Consider the following 19,090-nt stretch of genomic DNA (forward strand, 5'->3'; position numbering starts at 1 on the left):
GAATTTGAGACAATATTGACTTTTAATAGCTAAGGGTTCAAATTCTTTAAATGTGAACACAGACTTAAAATGTGTGGAGAGTATATGTTACTTAAAATATTAAAAATATTTTCCCTCCTAGGAAGGCAGGCCTGTTAAAGATTTTTTTGTTTTATTTTGTTTATTGTGGAACTCTGAGAGGAGTATCTCATTTTGCTGTATAGCAAAAAAAAGGTTTTTTTTTTAAATTTGAAAGCAGATGTAAATCATTCATGAAGATAATTCAATTTACTATATAAAATATAAAGAAAAGGCAAACTCTGAGGATTTCAGGGACCTGAAAGTACTGCACACTTTTTAGCAATGACCGTCATATGCTCACCTGCTGCTGTTCACCACCAACCACTCATACACAACCAGGGGGAATGTAATAGCAACTAAAACACTTTATCTTTAAACCAGGGTGTCAGGTTTGTATTTTATCTGTAAAAAAATGTAACATGAATATATTTGACATCTACCTCAGCAAACAAATTAATGCTAATTAAAGATTAATGTGTTGTAATTAGCATTAAAAATGCAATTAAATTGTGAGTAAATGGACCAGGAATAGAAAATCATTTGGCGTCTCACTGCCTGGTTTTTCATATTCTGCCTTTTGTTTTTGCAGCAAATAGAGGAAGCGGAGCAGCAGGCAGCTCCCAGACTGGAGATGCTCTGGGGAAAGCACTTGCTTCGGTGAGGAAATATTGACTTTGGACTTCATATGTACCATGGCAGAAGGGTGAACTTTAATCAGAAGTGGACATTTAGAATTTTAGAAAAGGGATGGCAAATAGCTTTGATTTTTGGAAAGGCTAGCTTCCTTGCATAATGATCATTGGAAAATTTGAGGAGAGAACTCTGAAGATTCCAGCGGATGGCTGGTCTCTTCCATCTTGCCTCCTCTGCTTTCCGGTACTCAATCGTGGATTGGTGGATATTCTTAGGGCCTTTAAGAGGATGGATTTTCTGTCTTGATGTCTTATTTTCTTCTGAAGTCGTTTGGGTACTCACTGATTGACTGACTTTGCCAAGGGGTAGTTCCAAAACACTTTGCAAAAGGCATTTCAGAAAAATGACCATAACTGAGACCCAGGAGAAATTGTCACATAATTGGCACTCAGCTTCTCCGCTTTGCCCGCCCACTGCCTAGAGGCTAGAATCCAGCATTCCTTGCATGTTCACTAGTGACAGATGGCACCCTTCCTTGTCTGAAGGAGTGTACCTGGTAGGGTCTTCAAAAGCTGAATGTGATCATTTGTAAATGTAAGTGGAGATTTGTTGCTCTAACATTTTGTCGCCTCAGTTGGTTTTTCCTTACCTTCGGGGGCAGAGATGAGTTTGACTTATATTAACATTGTGACCTAAGGAAAAGTTTTTCTTCAGTCTGAGCATTCTTATGCCTTGGAATCACATGCCTTAAACATAATGCAGAAGGGGTTGGACAAAAATCTTAGAGATGGGGCTGTCCAACCTCTTGTTTCATGGAGGAGGGAAAGGGAGGTTTGGAGCATCTGTGTAGGTTGATGGCCACACAGCCATGGGGGAGGACATGGAGGAGAACTAAAGTCGGCTGACCCCAGTCCGGTTCTTTTCCCACTATCTTATACCACCTCAATAGCTCTTCTGTTGAAAAATCAATTAAGTTTTTCATTTTAGAATATTGGTACTACAGTTGATCATTGAATGTATTGTGTACCTTGGAATTTGTAAACGAATTGCATTGACACTTCATAGTTTAAAATTGTTGAATATTTATTCCCAATGAATGAGGGTTTGTTTTTTTTTTTTTTCTCCCCACTGTTTTAAGATCTATTCTCCAGATCACACTAACAACAGCTTTTCATCAAACCCTTCAACTCCTGTTGGCTCCCCCCCGTCTCTGTCAGGTACAGTACCATAAACCCCTGCATCCGAGTGTCAGTTTATGGAATGGTTTCCCCCTTACCCTTCCTGCGCTACTAGGTGGAAACTCACTGCCTCCAAAATCTCAAAACAGAGCATTTCTGGACAGACAAATAGGAAGGGGTGGGAGAGACAGACTGCCGTACGATGGCGAAGTCATTTACATCCAAAAGTTTTCTTAAAAATCATGTGTTTTTAGAACATGCAGGCATGTGGGAAATTTCCTTCTTAAACTTTTCTTGACTCTGTAGAAGATACTCCACAGAATAATATACTCCAATAAAACATCTCAATGAGAAAACCCAGTTCACATCGTCGTGAATAGGAATATAGATTATGTAGTCATCAAATATAGACTATTCAAAAGGATCATTTCCTTCAGAACTTTTAGGCTTTTCAGATTCCCTCTTTAAAGGCCATGTTATTGGAATGTTTGAAGAAAACTATAATTGTGTAAATAAATTGTGATGTAATTGTGTGGAGTAAAAGGGGATGTTTGCCATTTGATAGAACAAATTAACATGACCTGTGGCTTCAAATAATAAAATTATAAGTTGTTAAATTGTGTTAGTAAAGCATTGCACTTTTCGGAGCTCCATTTTAAAGGCTTATTGCCTTTCCAGTATAAATGCTTCCAGAAAGGCCTTGTCTGGTACATGTCTCTTCTCTTTGGAAAGAGGACAGGTGGCTTCTTAAAAAAAAAAAAAAAAACAAAACACAAAATCACATCTGTACCTGATTGAAACCAGACCTGACTGTAATTTAGACTGGAGTCACTTGCCTGAATGTTGCCACCTCCATCTGTATATTATTCCCTGAATGCAGCACTCGCATGGCCTCTTATAATGTGGGTTCCCTGGTAAAAAGTGGGAGGTTTCAGATGGCCACAGAGCTTTCAGAGTGGCTTAGGTGAGACTTCATATCAGCCTTTTCCAAGCCTCCATGGACATGAGGAGGGGTCACAGAATAGAGAGGGAAATAGCTTGGACCTTTTAGTTCATATCTCCAGAGAGACAATGTTGAAACTGGGAAGAGCCAGAGATGACATTAAGAAGATAATGGAGCAGCAAGGAAATACTCCCCATGACAGAAAAGTCAAGTTCAGAATTGTTGTACACTTCCGGCTCAGTACCATATTGTTAGGCTCTGGAAAATGATCACAGGTGTCAATGTCCAGAGCCAGAGAAGGATTGAGACAACGCGGAGCCCAGTGAGGCCAGGGATGAGGGAGTCTGGACAGGGAGAACTCCCAAGTTCCCCATTTCAAACAAAGCAGCTCTGATTTCGTCTATTTTCTAATTTGGAAAAAAGAATAGTCTAGAACCTAATAAAGTTGGAGAACAGCTGTTTGAGTTGAATGCTCTGATTTACAGATGGACATACGAAGGCCCAGAAAGAGTATGGGATTTGCTGAGGATCCATCAGTAGCAATATCAGAGCTCAGGCTGGAATCCGGGGCTCAGCACTCTGTCACTGCACTTCCAGGTTAAGGATGGGAGGGGAAAGTTACAATGAACAAATCATTCCAGAAAATGCCACAAATCCCCCAAACCTGCGTAGCATGCTTTATGTGGAAGACACTGAAACAAGGCCCCTTTTGGGGTGCTGGTAATCCATCCTGGAAGAGCACATGTTAGGAAGAAAGAACTTTATGAAGATATAAATATGGGGATAGATTGCTATTTTCACACCAATGGCTCTGTCCAGATTCTGTCACTAAAAGTAATTGAACGAAATATTCTATTTTTATGTAGCATAAAAATACACACACATGCACACCCAGAAATGGCAGGAAGAATGGATTTTTAAAGTGCTAACAGTGTCGGAGCATGAGATTTCAGTGAGATCATAGATTTTGTTTTTTTCCCTGTCTTGAATTTTTTTATTTTCTAAGTTTTCTACATGGAGTATGTATTATTTTAAATTTAAAGGTGGGTTTTATTTTGAAAGTGGTAGGTTAGACATGTTATATTTATTATAGCAGGAATCTTTCTTTACCTTTACGTTTAGTGAATCATTAAAAACCTGTTTTCTTGGGAAGAAATTACTTATGTTGTTATACTGAGTGTTTAAAGTTCTGGTTTAGTGGATCGCTGCCAGCTAATCTTATTTCCTTGAAAAGTTTCTGAAGGCTTATCCTTTCTTAAGGATCATTTTAAAAACAAGTAGCAGAGCTGCTTTTCATTGGTGAGAGAGTTTTGGTTTAACAAACTGGCTTTGCATGAGGGTGTAATGAAAGCCCCTCTTCGCGCTCTTAAAAGTACCTTGACTGTGTATGATAGTTTTCTATCAAAGGGACATTTCTCTAGCTAAAATTCAGAATCACTTAAGTGTTCCCTTTTAGGAGGAAGCCTGAGAGAATTCTGAGTCCATGTACAGTCTACATGTTTTACATTTAAAATGTTTTCCTTGCCCCCAAATTCTTGTGTGGGAAGTTTACGTGTATTTCCCTGTTGTCCAAATAGAAATCGATACTGCTAATTTTTACAAGAACTGTTTAAAATGTTGGTAAGATTATTTTTAAGATTATACAGATCTCATTGTAATTCCCATTTTCATATCAGCAGGCACAGCTGTTTGGTCTAGAAATGGAGGACAGGCTTCATCATCTCCTAATTATGAAGGACCCTTACACTCTTTGGTAAGTTTTACCTGCTCATCTTCACTCTGGCCATTCTTTTTTTTTTTTAAGATTTTTTTTTTTTTTGATGTGGACCATTTTTAAAGTCTTTATTGAATTTGTTACAATATTGCTTCTGTTTTATGTTTTGGTTTTTTGGCCACAAGGCATGTGGGATCTTAGCTCCCCCGCCAGGGATCGAACCCACACCCCCTTCATTGGAAGGTGAAGTCTTAACCACTGGACTGCCAGGGAAGTCCCCCCTCTGGCCATTCTCAGGCCGTATGTTTCTTTTACCATTGAGTTCACTCTCCAAGATTCTTATTTTCACTAACAGGAACTTTTGTTTGACATAAGCCCATGCATTTGGTTAGAGCCAGAGTTATTACACTGTGCTTGTTCCTGTTTATAGATTGTAACCCAGATACTACTACAGTGGAAGCCTCAGGGCTCTAAATATCTAGAACCAGGTAAGAGATTAAAAAATCTTGGAAGGATCATGGCCTCCTCCCCTTGTTAGAGGAAGATGTGCATCAATGATTAGATGCCTCTTCTGATTGAGAGTGCTGGAGTTCCAACTGTGCTGTGGAGCTGGAGCCCTTGGAGAGTCTACGTCTCTGTGCCTTGCTTTCCAGAATAACAGGTTTATAGGCGTTTTCTTCTTGACCTCTGAATAAGAAGCCTACTGCTTATTTCCTCATTCACTTTGATTCTCGTGGAAATCTAGTAATTTCATTAAATCTCTCTTGTAGGGGATAGCTGAAAATCTTCCCTTGGTGTAATTAATATTATAAATAATCCCATGATGGTTCAGTGTTTGACACTCAGCTCTAGGTGGAAGGGGCTGGAAACATGCATGAAGCAACACTGCTCTATGCACCACTGTCTGGTCTGTATATGAGTCAGATGGCGAGGGGTAGCAGCAAGGAGCTGTCTTTCAAGGTTGAGTTTCCCTTTTTCTCTGCATATTTTGAGATGGAACATGGAAATAGGCATAGATCTCTCTATCTCTCTATCTATCTATCTATCTTTATGTTGTCTTGTCAGCTGTTCAGGGTTTCCTTTCTTCCTTTTGGCTAACGATTTAAATTAAGGAAAATCTAAAAATGCAGATACAAAGGTGGATTTCCCCTTCACTGTGCTTTTCCATGCTGTCGTGTGTAAATCAGCCACCTGCACATTTTAGCCAATGAGGTGACCACAGATTGAGACAGTGTAAGCACTGCCTACATAAGCCCCATGAATCTACAGCTCACATCCAAATAAGCCGTCGTTATTTTTTTTTTTTTTTTGCGGTACGCAGGCCTCTCACTGTTGTGGCTTCTCCCGTTGCGGAGCACAGGCTCCGGACGCGCAGGCTCAGTGGCCACTGCTCACGGGCCCAGCCGCTCCGCGGCACGTGGGATCTTCCCGGACCGGGGCACGAACCCGCGTCCCGGCAGGCGGACTCTCAACCACTGCGCCACCAGGGAAGCCCAGCCATCATTCTTTTAAGTGTTTCCTTCCATTAGTCAGTCTCTGGGACCCATTGATCAAAACTGGGTTTTTTCCAACTATGGAACTGTAAAGACTAGGTTTATAGTTGTGAACGGCAGCTTTAATTCTCTTTGAATTCTCAACACTCAAGAGGGGATTCCCAAGCAGAAACTGCTCTCCACCAGGAAGCTGTGAGCCAGAAAGGATGATAGGCAGGTGTATTATTTCTTTTCATGCTCACATTTACACTTGGAAGTGTATATCATCATTCCTGTTTTTATAAATTAAGAAGTATAGACTCAAAGAAGTTTAGTAACTTTTCCAAGGTCACATAAGCAGCAGAGCTAGGAGTTTAAGGGCGGCCCCTTAACACCAAAGCCCACCAAATCAGAAGGCTCTGTACCATAGACTGACTGTATTAGACACACGTTCGTTCTTTCTGTTAGTAGGGAATAATTAGAAGTTGTTTTTCTCATGCGGGAGAGCTGGTATATTTGTTTGCACAGCCCTTTGGAAATCAAAGTGGATTGTAGCATGATCCAGTGCAAAGAGGCACTAGATTTGAAGACTTAGATTGTAACCCTGACTTTACCATTTCCTGGCTGTGTGACATGGAATAATTAATTCACTTAATTTCTTTGAGCCTCATTTGCACGTCTATAAGGAAGGGATAATAATGTCTTCCCTCCTTGCTTACACATGTAGAATGAGAATCCAGTGAGACGGTATATTTTAAAGTGCACCCTGGAGATGTTTGTTTGATATCATTATTGATCACACTGAAAAAAAATGAATACACATCTCCATGTCCAATTTCTTCACCAAAAACTATCCATATAGGCTTTATCCAGTTGTGGAAAACTAGGATTCTAATGGCTGGGGTGAACAAACGATCAGCTATTTTTTCATTTTATAAGGTAGTGAATTCTATACTATAGTAAGGGCTTTGAAATCAATTAGAAGCCCCCAGTGAACAATTCATTCAAGTCTTTATGATCCTTCGGTCTTGAAATCTCCTACCACCTTGGTTGACAGAAGTTTTGCGATTTTTTTCTTTAACCGTTTTGAGGCTCCAGTTCCCTTTACACACACACACGCACACACACACACACACAAGCTGGTGATGGTAGCTAGAAAGCAAGAAACACAGTAAAAATTGTTAATACTCGATAAGAAATTACAGTCTGTATGCATTTACCTGTCCCTGACTTGATACATAACACTGTATCATATGGCACAGAGGAAACACAGGAAATATGCCCTTAAGAAGCTAATTTAATTGGGAAACTATAAATAGGTCACCTTTCCATTGTTAACTTTTTGAAATCTTTAACAAATGCCTGCCAGAACGTTCCTTAAATTCAACAAATGTTTTTTTCTTTTCTGAAGTAAATCTAAATTCTCTTTCAAAGTTACGCAGTATAGTGTAGCATATGTACTAACAATGTCCTGGAAGAATTACTACTGAATTTGTTCATAAAAAATCACACTATAATTCTAGCATTAACAATTTTCACCAGTTTTCTAGGAAGGTCACTATTTATTTTTATTATAATTTTAATGAAATAAACTTTACTGGAAACATATATTCAGAGACCCAAAGTGTGATTTGTGTCAACTCAGGTTTTACTTATATAACCTGCACACGAATTTCGAACTAAATCAAATTTCACATCATTTATTAACCAACAGCAAAGCCGAATTGAAGATCGTTTAGAAAGACTGGACGATGCTATTCATGTTCTCCGGAATCATGCCGTGGGCCCGTCCACAGCCATGCCTGGCGGTCATGGGGACATGCACGGAATCATTGGACCATCTCATAATGGAGCAATGGGTGGTCTGGCCTCAGGGTATGGAACCGGTCTTCTTTCTGCCAACAGACATTCACTCATGGTAAGTGACTAAATTGGGGGACTCTAGTTATCTTATAGAATTAGAATTTCTAGTACAAACACTACTGCTGCAGTTTTTTCTTTTGTAAACAGCTTTATTGAGATGTAATTTATTTAACCTACAATTCACCCCTTTCAGTTTTACAATGTACTGTGTTCTACATATATTCTCAGGGTTATGCCATCAGCACCAGAGTCTAATTTTAGAACATTTTTGACCCCTACAAAAAGAAAAGAAATCCACATGCCCCTTAGCAGTCACTCTCCCTCCTTCCCTCCCCCTAGCCCCTGGCAACTACTAACCTACTTTCTGTCTCTATAGATTTGCCTAGTCTAGATATTTCCTATAAATGGAATCCCACAGTATGTGGTGGTCTTTTCTGACTGGCTTATTTCACTTAGCATAATGTTTTCAGGGTTTATATATGTTTTATCACTTATCAGAGCTTCATTCATTTTTATTCCCCAAAAGATTCCATTCCATTGCTATACGTTAAATATCCATTCATCAGGTGATGGATATTTGGGTTACTTCCAGTCTTTGGCTATTAGGGATAATGCTCCTATGAGCATTCATGCACTAGTTTTTGTGTGGACATATGTTTTCATTTCACTTAAGTATAAACCTAGGAGATCATTGCTGGGTCATTGCTGGTGTGTTCAAACCTTCAGTTTGGTGACTTCAGCTAAAGAATCCAATGTTCATGTTACATTGCTGGCATTTCACATGTGAATAGGTTGGATTTTTTAAATTATTATTAAAGAAGCCAAATCAATCTCTTTTGCTTCTGAGTATGGGAGGTAGAAATGTCTGTCTAAATAGATGATGTGGCACCGTGTAATTTCAGTATATCATAGTTTTACCACTGCCTATTTATGAATGTGTTTATTTGAATAATATTTAAGCAGATTTGTCCATATTACAATTGAAATGTCAATTTTGCCACTTACTTTTGGAAAGGACTTGGGAGTGCATTCTTTCTTGGATGATTACAAAGATTCAGCAAATCTCCCTAACAAAATGTTAAGTGATGACAATTAACGAGGTGACCATATGGGTGGGGAATTTAATATTACTAGTGATTCTGTGTAATTCTGCTCTTTACAAACTCCTGACCAGAGAACACCTTAGTGTCCTGTTTGGTGCCTTACAGGCTCTCAGAAAGTTACATGTATGAAGGTCTATTTTCCATTATCACTAGAGCATCTCTTACTTAAAGATGATTCCAAAAGGAGAATGCAAAATAAGTACAGATTATTCTGAGGCTCTTTAAGTTCTTTTCTCATTCAGAAGTATTCTTCTGCCCTCCTTTCCATTTCTCTTAATAAAAGATTAAGAGTCCCATCCTGAGCGGTATGTTATGGAAACCTGCAACCAATTTGAAACCAAAAATACTGGTTTATAAATAGAAGCAGTGAACTCACTTCTAAAATGTGGAAAGGTATTTTTGAATGCCAAAGCTAAGTCTTTTTTTTTTTTTAGCTTTTCGTAGACTCTACCCTAAAAATTCCTCATTGAGTAAAAATTGTTTGTCTATTCATGGCAGTTGCTAAGAGTTTACAAAAGGAAAATCTAGATTTTAATTTAGCTTGGCCTCAGGTAATGTGCTAAATACGCTTGGGATGCATATAATATGAGATTTTAGTTTGTACAGCTTTTTTTTTTTAACTACAATGTTTAAACAGTACTGCTTTTAATTAAGAAATGTGGCTTTATTAAAAGCCAGATCTGTGACTTACAACCATTTCTGTATATCTGCTCTCAATCAAGAGAAAAATAGTTTAATTTCTGTAGCTGTGTTCGTTTTGCATATGTTAAATGGATGCAACGTGCACCCAGGACATTGCTTCAGAGACAGGTTTTTTTTTTCCATAAATATGTAAAGTTTGCTCTTAAATACCAGATGTAGGTTAAGTGGTTCTTTAAAATAATAAACTATACAGAGATGTTTTCTGGAACCTTTTATTTGACCTTTGAATTGCCTCCTCTTTGAGTTTGATTCAGAGGTGGGATAGGAGGAAGGGACTAGAATCATCTTTGGAGACGGGAAGTAGGGCTGACCCAGGTGGAGGGAGAGGGGAGAGAATGAAACAGAGCAATAGAAAAGGGGAAATCATCGGCCAGTATTACACAGAAACGCCTTTAATTATTTTGAGAGAAACGATGCCAAAGCAAGAAAACTGCTAGTTTTGCTGATGAGGAAAAGTGCTCACTCACTCTCCTGAGGACATTTCTAATTCAGTCAAGGGTGACGGCCGAGCCAACCAGATCATAGAGTAAGTCCAAAGCCACGGCAGGACAACCTGCTGCCCTTTGAAGCCGACGGAGGCCTAGCACTCTTTCTCCTTTTTCCTCAAAAACATTCAGGGCGCCCAGTGTATCTGAGCTCCTCAGCCCGAAACCCCAACGTGTGCACAAGAGATCGGATCCTCATTTCTTGCCTTGCGCAAACTGGTATGACTTTTCAAACAAAAACATCAGAACAAAGGAAATAGTTTTTGAATTTAGTCAGTCTGAAGTTAGCCTTTGACCATTTGATACATTCCACAATAAAAAGGAAGCTGAAGGGGAAGGGAAAAACCCACCCCCCCCTTCCTCCCCCCAGCAACAACAAAAAAAAATTCAAGGAGGATACTGGTAATGTTTTCCACATTTGAATTTTAATACATGAAACAGGCCATGAAACGTTGGCCAGCTGCAGTAAATAAAGTAGCGGTGGGAGGTACACAGTGGAAACGTCGGACCAGCGCTGGTGGGAGTTTCATTCCCAGCTACACACCTTCAGTTGTTGTTCTGGAGTGGATGCGAGTTGCAGTAACTTAACACCCATCCCAGGGCTGGTTCAGTTTGGAGCCAATCTCCTTTATAACTCTCCTTAATAACTCCTTCTGATTAAAGAACAGATAGCTTTGAATTCTGTTGACCTCCGTCTCTCCTGGTTTCCTCTCTCCCTGCCTTCCAAAATCAAAACGAAATGGCTTGATCACTTGGAAGATGATAGAAGCATTTCTTTCTGCAGCAGCTTTGCAGTCGTGGTGGGAAGAACCATGGTTCTGCCTGGGCCATTATTTTATCTCATTTAATTGCTAACATATTGTACTTAGCTTTTGATTCATAAAATGTTTTCCTTGGAGTTCTGAAGTAGGTCTTCGGTGAATTACTGAGTATTAGTATAATGAAAGGGATTTCTTTTTTTTTTTTTTTCACAGCAGCATGGCTCATAACACTCGAGTGAATGTTGATTCTTGTGGGCTTTCTAGATGATATTATTTGTCCGTGCTCTTTCCTGCTCAGAAACCTTCACCGGCTTTCCATTATCTACAAGATAAAGGCATATTTCTTAGCCTAGCTTATTAAACCCATAGCTGTCTACCAGAAGCCTTGTGCTTAGCTATTCCAATGCAGAAACTTTGCCAGCAAGACCAGCCTCTGCATATTAACAGCATTTGCCCCGTGCATTCTCACTAGGTACGTCTTTTGCGTCTCTCTGGCTTGTCCTGCCCTATCCACTGCCTTCAGTCCATCTCATCCCCACCCATTCTCAAAACTCTCACTCCAATTCTGTCTCTTCCAGGAAGCCTTTCCTTGCTACCTCCACCTGTGAGAGTCTTTTTCTTTTCTACTCTCACAGCGCTACGAATCATACCATTGGCTAGATGTTTATTTTACCCACTTAGGCAAAGCTATGTATCTTTGGTAGGTCTGACTTTGGCCTTACCAACTAGATTGTAAATTCCTTGAGTACCGTGTGTTACATTTTGTTTCCCTCCCAGGAGATAAATCATCAGTCAGAAGGGAAGAAAGGAAACTCATGTTTTCTGAGTGCCTGACAAGGGGCCAGCCCTTCAGCTAGGAGCTCCATATACCTTATCTCAGGCCATCTTCACAAGAGCCCAGTGAGATGGTAATGCTTTCCATTTTAGGTGTTGGTCAGATGAGCCTTAGAAGGTTTGAGTGGTCAATGTCAAGTCCGGAAGCTACATTTAAACTCGGGGGACTTTGACTCTAAATTCCATGCTCTATCTTACCATCATGAGCACTCCTCAGAGAGGATCTATAGTTCTACCTTTTTTTTTTTTTTTTTTGGTGGTTCGCGGGCCTCTCACTGCTGTGGCCTCTCCCGTTGCGGAGCGCAGGCTCCAGACGCGCAGGCGCAGCGGCCATGGCTCACGGGCCCAGCCGCTCCACGGCATGTGGCATCTTCCCGGACCGGGGCACGAACCCGTGTCCCCTGCATCGGCAGGCGGACCCTCAACCACTGCGCCACCAGGGAAGCCCTAGTTATACCTTTTAAGAGCTAATTTTAGGTGGTTAGAACTCACGATTTTCAAATCTTAACAAATGTTGGTCGACAAAAGAGAAGTTTCTAGGTGTCTTACGGCCAGTTTCCCAAAGCAGCTCTCTACCCACATGGAAAGGTAAAGAACTTTCCTCCAGTATGGTAGTATGCTGGATTAAATCCCACTTTGTCTAAACACTTATTCTTAAATCAACATGTCTGAGCTAAATGGCAAGAGGTGTGGTGAGCGCTCCTTGCTAGGTGGTTGGAGTAGTTAGTTTTAAAACATTAAGTTGTTTTTCTTACCTTAGCCTCCCAGTTTTCTAATGGAATCCAAGCAGAAATTTTGAAATGTGGGAGAATAAAGAAATAGCTGGGTTTATTACTAACCTGGTTAGAAACTCTTACCCAGATATCATTCCCCTCTGTGCCTTGGATATCAGTTTTTTTTTTCTTTTTTTTTTTTTGGCTGCACTGAGTCTTCGTTGCTGCACCTGGGCTTTTCTCTAGGCTTCTCTTCGTTGCGGTGCACAGGCTTCTCATTGTGGTGGCTTCTCTTTGTGGAGCACGGACTCTAGGCGCGTGGGCTTCAGTAGCTGTGGCATGCGGGCTCTAGAGCCTCAGCCTCTGTAGCTGTGGCGCATGGGCTTAGTTGCTCTGCAGCATGTGGGATTTTCCCGGACCAGGGCTCGAACCCATGTCCCCTGCATTGGCAGGCCATTCTTAACCACCATTCTTGCCACCAGGGAAGCCCTCGGATATCAATCCCGATACTAAATCATTAGATTTTTGATAAGTTACTGAAACAGCGGTTTTCCAAATATGTCTCTCCGTTATTCATGCAGTATTCAGATCCATCTGAATCCATGCAGCATTCAGATTCATGCAGTATTCGGATGAGCCCTGAAAAAAAGTCTTTCAGATGACCTCACTCCTCTTTTAACAGAACAAGAATGAAACTCACATCAAAAATATTGGGTTGGCCAAAAAGTTCAGTTGGGTTTTGCATACTGTCTCATGTTAAAACTGGAACAAACTTTTTGGCCAACCCAATATCTTCATGTGATTCTGTTCATGCTCCTGATTAACTCATCAGTAGAGTCAGCAATGGTGGGATCATTTTAGCTGAAAAGCTCCTATACTATTGATATATAATATTAGTATGGTTCCCAGAGCCTTTTTGCTTAAAGCCCATCTATTCATTTCAAAGACATTTACCAAGTCATTACCAAATGCTGAGCTCTATGCTGAGGTGTGGTTTCTGCTCTCAAGGGGTTCACAGTCTCGTAGGATAGGGTATATATTTTTTTAAAAAATTGCTGCAGCAGTGTGGTAAGACTCATAGGAGAGCAGGGCCCAGCTCTGAAATCCGGGAGGGAAGGATCAGATTGTCACCTGGTAGCAGTAGTGGTCTCCTAAGGATCTAGTTGCCCTAGATGACCTAAGGGTGGAGGAGCCCTGTGAAACTCACCACCCACACCTGTTCTCCACAGCATCACCTGAGGCCTCTTACTAGACTCCTAGGTGACAATGTGGCTCACATTTCAGAAACCACTGGTATAAGCCAATCTTAGCCCACTTTCCCTCTTTTCAGTATCACTTTTAGTGTGACTTCGGATTACAAAGAATTCATTAGAAGGTCAGTCGTTAAGTGAAGAGGCACCTTTTTATTTCAGTGACACTAAATATATGAGAGCTTTTACCACTTAGGATTTCAGAGGATAAACAACTTAAGTTAGTTCTGCTTTTATAGTTCTTAAGAATTAGGACCATTGAATTTTAGGTGCTGAAAGCATCGCAGAAGTCATTTAGCCCATTGCTTTTATTTTACTGCTGAAAACTGAGGCCCAGAAGGGGGCAGTGACCCAGGTATGGATACTCTCTGGTTAATGGCTGAGCCAGGATTAGAAACCAGGCAAGCCAGCAACGAGACCAGCACTCTTTGTACTAAATATTACGCTGCCGCAACAGATTTCCTCTCTAACCCGGCGCCATAGCAATTTCAAAACTGTGGCTGGCATTACACGTGTTCTGTTAACTGATGAAACCCAAGAAAACTCTTTAGTTGCCCCTCGGCTCTCTGTACCATGTTGCTATTTAGTTCTGCCGATCCTATTTGGCCCCGAGAGAGAGTAGTGGGCAGTGATGTGATACTTTGAGTAGCATTTCCTGGTATGTTGTAATGCAAGTAGCAGAAGTCAGAAAGCTGTTTCTACGTGGCCCTCTTCAACAAAGGTATGATCCACAGGGGCTTAATCATCCTCAGTCTTGTTCATCTTGGGTTTTCGATTCCATAAATTTCTGTGTATATTTGAGCATATACTTCATTTCTAAGCAATTGTTAGCATATAATCTCAGAGACCCTTAGAAGGCATCTCCATCCAAACCCCTCTACAAATTCGCTGCCAAGCAGTGAACAAGCCTCTATTAGCCTCCTTCCTCCAAGGCTGAGTAGCTCTAAATGAACATAAAGCCCATTTCCATCAGACTTTAGAAAATTCTTCCTTATGTCCAGCCCACATTTATTTCCCTGTGAAATTTTCATTTTTCTGCCCATTGGACTTACCCCTAAGTCAACTCAACAAATACTTGAGAAACTTTCAATTATTTGAAGACAGTCTACTCGTTTTTTGGGTTTTTTTTTCCCCCTCTAGGGTATACATCTGTATCTTCAAATATTCTAAAAAAAAAAGTTTTGCCTTTATAACTTTCCAGTGCATTCTTCCAAGTTTAAAAAGAATCCTCCCCCACTGCTCACCCAGGACCATTTAGCGTGTAGAGTCTCAAATTTGAATACAGTGCTCGAGGAATCATTAGCACAGACTAGGGTGGATCTATCACGAAACCCATTAAATACATTATGTCTTCATTAAAGGCCACCTGACAGCATCCTACTGGCAGTATTTGATGACATCATCGTTCTACTGAGGAATACTGAACTTGTAATCAGTTGAAATCCATTGGCCACATGTCCGTCAACTGTCCTTGTGCACTATTTGTTGTATCAGTGAATTTCATACTGTTTCTGGTGTCAAGGTCTCCTTTAAATCCTCAGTCACATATTCTGCAGCTCTGTTGTTGGCAAAGTTGTCACCAAACGCCAGGTGTGCAACATTCCCGTGAATGAGGTTTATACAGAAAGACTTGTTCTCGGTGGAACTAAACTGAGCTGAGGGGTCGTCGCCTGTGTTTCAGAGCGTTTCGGAACTGGCTTTTAAATAGCCTGTTATAGAATTTCACCCAAGATCTCAGTCATCAGCATCAGCTTTCTATAGCTTCTACATTGGGTTTTGTTTTTCTTTAATGAGGATATTTGCCTATCTCTAGTGTTCTTCCATCTCTCCTACTCCACAATTATCAAACATTTCTGAAAGCAGATTAGCAACCCCAATTGAAAGGTTTTATCTATATCAATGTTGTACTTTCTTTTAAGAAAACCTGGGGGGAAAAGGCAGAGAAGGGAAATAACTTGAAGAAATTCCCTCCATTTAAAAAACTAATGCCAGCTTTTTTTGAGGTGTTATTGACATCTAACATATGTCAGTGTAAGGTGTACAATGCGACGATTTGATACATGTATATTTTACAAAATGTTTACTCCAGTAAGGTTAGTTAACACCTTCATCCCCTCACATAATTAGTTGTGGTGGGTTTTTTTGGTGGTGGTGATAACTTTTAAGAGCCACCATCAAGAACTTTCAAATATACAATACAGTATTGTTAATTAATGTCACCATGCTGGACATTAGAGTCCCAGGGTTTATCTATCTTACAGGTGGAAGTTTCTCGCCTTTGACCAACATCCCCCCATTTCCCCCAGCCCCCAGCAACCACCATTCTACTCTCTCGTTTCTTTGAGTTCATTTTTGTAGATTCTGCATATAACTGAGACATACAGTATTTGTCTTTCTCCGTCTGACTTAGAGAATTTCTCTTGACCATGGGTTAGTTACGACAGTTTTAGAATCCTTGAGGTCCACATTTGGTATTTCAGCATCCATTTAAACAAAAGTCAAGAGGTTTTGAATCCAGCCATAGCAGGGAGACCATTTACTCTTCATTAACAGACCCTGAGACAAGTGGTTCGGCGTGATGTGTGCCCAGATCCCACAGCTCTAGGTCTAAATTAGGTATATCCGCTTTTTCTTCCCCCAGTACCCATTTTACTTGAATTCAGGCCCTGTGACTTAGAAACGAGACAGTCAGTCTGCACTGGACCGTCAGACCCAAAGGACTCCCTTTCTCCTTGCTTCTAGGACAAGCCAAGCCTAGTTCCTTAATCTTTCCCCTGTGTTTAGCACCCTGGTGTCATGAACCTTAAATACATAAAACCCAACGGTTGTCTCCTCTGCTTTTAAAATATAAAAACACATTTAAAACAGACTCTATGACCTCAACACACTTTGACTTTGCTTTCTTCTTAAATAACAGAGGAAAAAGCAGGTAGACGCTCTCAGTAGCACAGTTATATTTTGTCGGGGACAAAGACACAGTGCTAAACAGTCCATAATTTAGAGAAGACACGACCTGTACATTTTTAAAAGGTAATATTACCCTCATTTTCTCAGGAAAGCAGATTTTCTGAAGGGGAAAAAATCTGTATTGTAGAGGTTATAAACTACACAGATGTTTCTTCACTCATTCTGTATTGTCTGTGCTTCAGGTCCTTGGGGGATACATACATGTGTAAGAGAAAGTCTCGGAGCCCACAGGCCTTTGGCTCTGGGGGGGTGATAACACAAGTATGTGCCTAACTGTCACGCAGGGTGGAATGATTAAGTGGCCCGAGAGGTGACCCGGAGAAGGACGAACATTGGCCAGCCTTCGGGATGGCTAGGAGAAGTTTCCTGGAGAAGATGTCATTGAGCTCATATCAGAGTCTGCATTGGATTTCAATAGAGACAGGCTAGAGAAGGCATTACAGAGCCATAGAATAAACATGATCCCCAAAAATACGCAGAAAATCAAGGATCTTAAGTGCCCAGGTGGAAGCAGGGAAATGACCTGATGACGCGGTGCGCCAGGCAGGGCTGCCTTGGGCCGGGAGCCCCGACAACTGGCTCGCATCCTTCACAGGAGAGTGGACAGGAAGAGTGAATTTTCATGTATATTTTTTACATCCAAATTAAATTAACTCATGGAATTTTCCACCCTTAGGAATTAAAGTAGCAGCTCATGAAGTAATTCAGTTATGTCATTCATACCAAAACAGAAAATACTGGAGCAACTTGGCACCGTTTAAAAGCCAAGACTAGACCTTGGCCATTTTATATTTTTTTCAAAACCTGTAGGTGTTGTGTTCTGTTAACTTTTACTGGGGCTGTAAATTTTTTTTTTTTTTTTAATCAAAAGTATCTTCATTGCTTAGAAAACAGAAGTGCGAAATGGATTTGAAATAAGAAGAGGGTTTAGGCAAAGCACCTTCAGGAGTGAATACCTGAAAAAAAAAAACCACAGAAGCTTTAACGTCGAATTTCTGAAATGCGAGGAGTCCACCTAATTGGTTGACATTCACAGTTGTGCATAATTATAGCTTCTTCTAGGTTCATAAGTCAGCTTAGAACTATAAAGTTGAGTTTAACCAAAAGATCTGTCCGATATTAGTTAAATGACATCTTTTGGGGAAGCATTGTCCTGATACAATAGCCACATTCATTTCCAAGCAGTTAATTGGACATATCGTCAAAAACCACAGTGTTGAGTTCCCACATTTTAATTTCACATTTGCCTTCTCCACAGCTTCTGCACGGAGACGGGTCTCGTTCGGAGCTGAAAGTGTGTGAAAGTTATAGGAGAATATGGTAGTCTCTGGGTAATGTTTCTGTGAGCCGCCCCAAAATGTTCCCCCTGCAGTCTAGATGGGAAACAGCTGGTTTTTGTTTAAAAAGCTGTTTTGCGAAATGTCTGAATCTTGAGGTGTAGAACTGAGGTCACCAGTAAAAGCAGGTGCTTAGGGACAAGTGAGAAAGACTCTGGGGCCCGGCTGGCCCTGTAATCTTCTGCAGGGTACTTCCTATTAGAGGAAAAAGTGTTGAAGTTGGCTCCTTTATTTAGGACGCAAACAGATAAAGTAATCGCATTAGTGATGCTATTAGAAATAGAGCATCTTTGAACATGGCCAGCCCTTGAGTGAATAATTTGCTCCCTCTGAAATGGCTGTTTCCCCTCCCAAGGCTTCAAATACAAAGGTCCAAGGCTTTAACTTCCTTTAGGTATTATAAGTGCTTGAATTTCCTCTTTAAATACATCCACAGTAAAAGAACTGTGATTTCAAATAAGTAGTCCCAGAACTGAGTATGTCCTCCAAGTTCATGGAGGCAATCTCAGGGAAAGGCAGCAAAGGAACCCAAATTGGCAGAACCAGGACGAGGCAGTTTTGAAAAAGGCCAAGTACAAAACATGTGGAATCACTAAAGTCCAGTGCACGTCAGATATCCACCAGCCAGAAGATGAAAGGAAACGACCTCCTCCCCTGGGAGCTGGGGGTTATTAGCAGCTGTTTATCCAGTCGGGAATAGAGATTAACATTGTAGTTTTTTTTTTAAAGAACTAGAAGAAAATTTGTTTGGGAAGTTGGCTCTTCATATCAAGTCACTGTGCATTGCCAAAAAAAACTTCCTTTCTCAGAACTCATGTACTAGGGTTGAGCAATGTTATGATTCTCTGAGAAACTCAGGATTACCAGAAAGCCCATCTCCATAAAATAGAACAGAAAAGGACAGAGAAGTGGATGGACGTCTGCCACTGACACGTTCCCTTGAACTGTGCACTGTAAAACTAGCTGTTTGGTCTGGTACCTGTCCTCCAGCCTGCCTCGGCATGGGGGGTGTTCTCCCCGTCCCATACCCCAACTTAATCTTTGCCACTCTAAGGCCTATGCAAATGGATTTTGC

The 19,090-nt window shown here is 40.7% G+C and overlaps 1 protein-coding gene across 50 annotated transcripts in view; it reads left to right on the forward strand.

The window, feature by feature from the left end:
• TCF4 (transcription factor 4) overlaps positions 1-19,090 on the forward strand; it is a 362,778-nt gene that overhangs the window by 327,788 nt on the left and 15,900 nt on the right. For 37 of the 50 annotated variants that reach the window (XM_067015516.1, XM_067015513.1, XM_059041434.2 and 34 more), the window contains 4 exons: positions 650-717; positions 1,832-1,910; positions 4,491-4,567; positions 7,715-7,918. In XM_067015516.1, coding sequence (XP_066871617.1) covers positions 650-717; positions 1,832-1,910; positions 4,491-4,567; positions 7,715-7,918 — 428 coding nt within the window. The remainder of the gene's footprint in view (positions 1-649; positions 718-1,831; positions 1,911-4,490; positions 4,568-7,714; positions 7,919-19,090) is intronic. The other 13 variants (XM_067015521.1, XM_067015528.1, XM_059041427.2 and 10 more) reach the window with 1 other exon arrangement.

The sequence above is a fragment of the Kogia breviceps genome, chromosome 15 (genome assembly GCF_026419965.1).
Source record: "Kogia breviceps isolate mKogBre1 chromosome 15, mKogBre1 haplotype 1, whole genome shotgun sequence".
NCBI classification, from domain to species: domain Eukaryota; kingdom Metazoa; phylum Chordata; class Mammalia; order Artiodactyla; family Physeteridae; genus Kogia; species Kogia breviceps.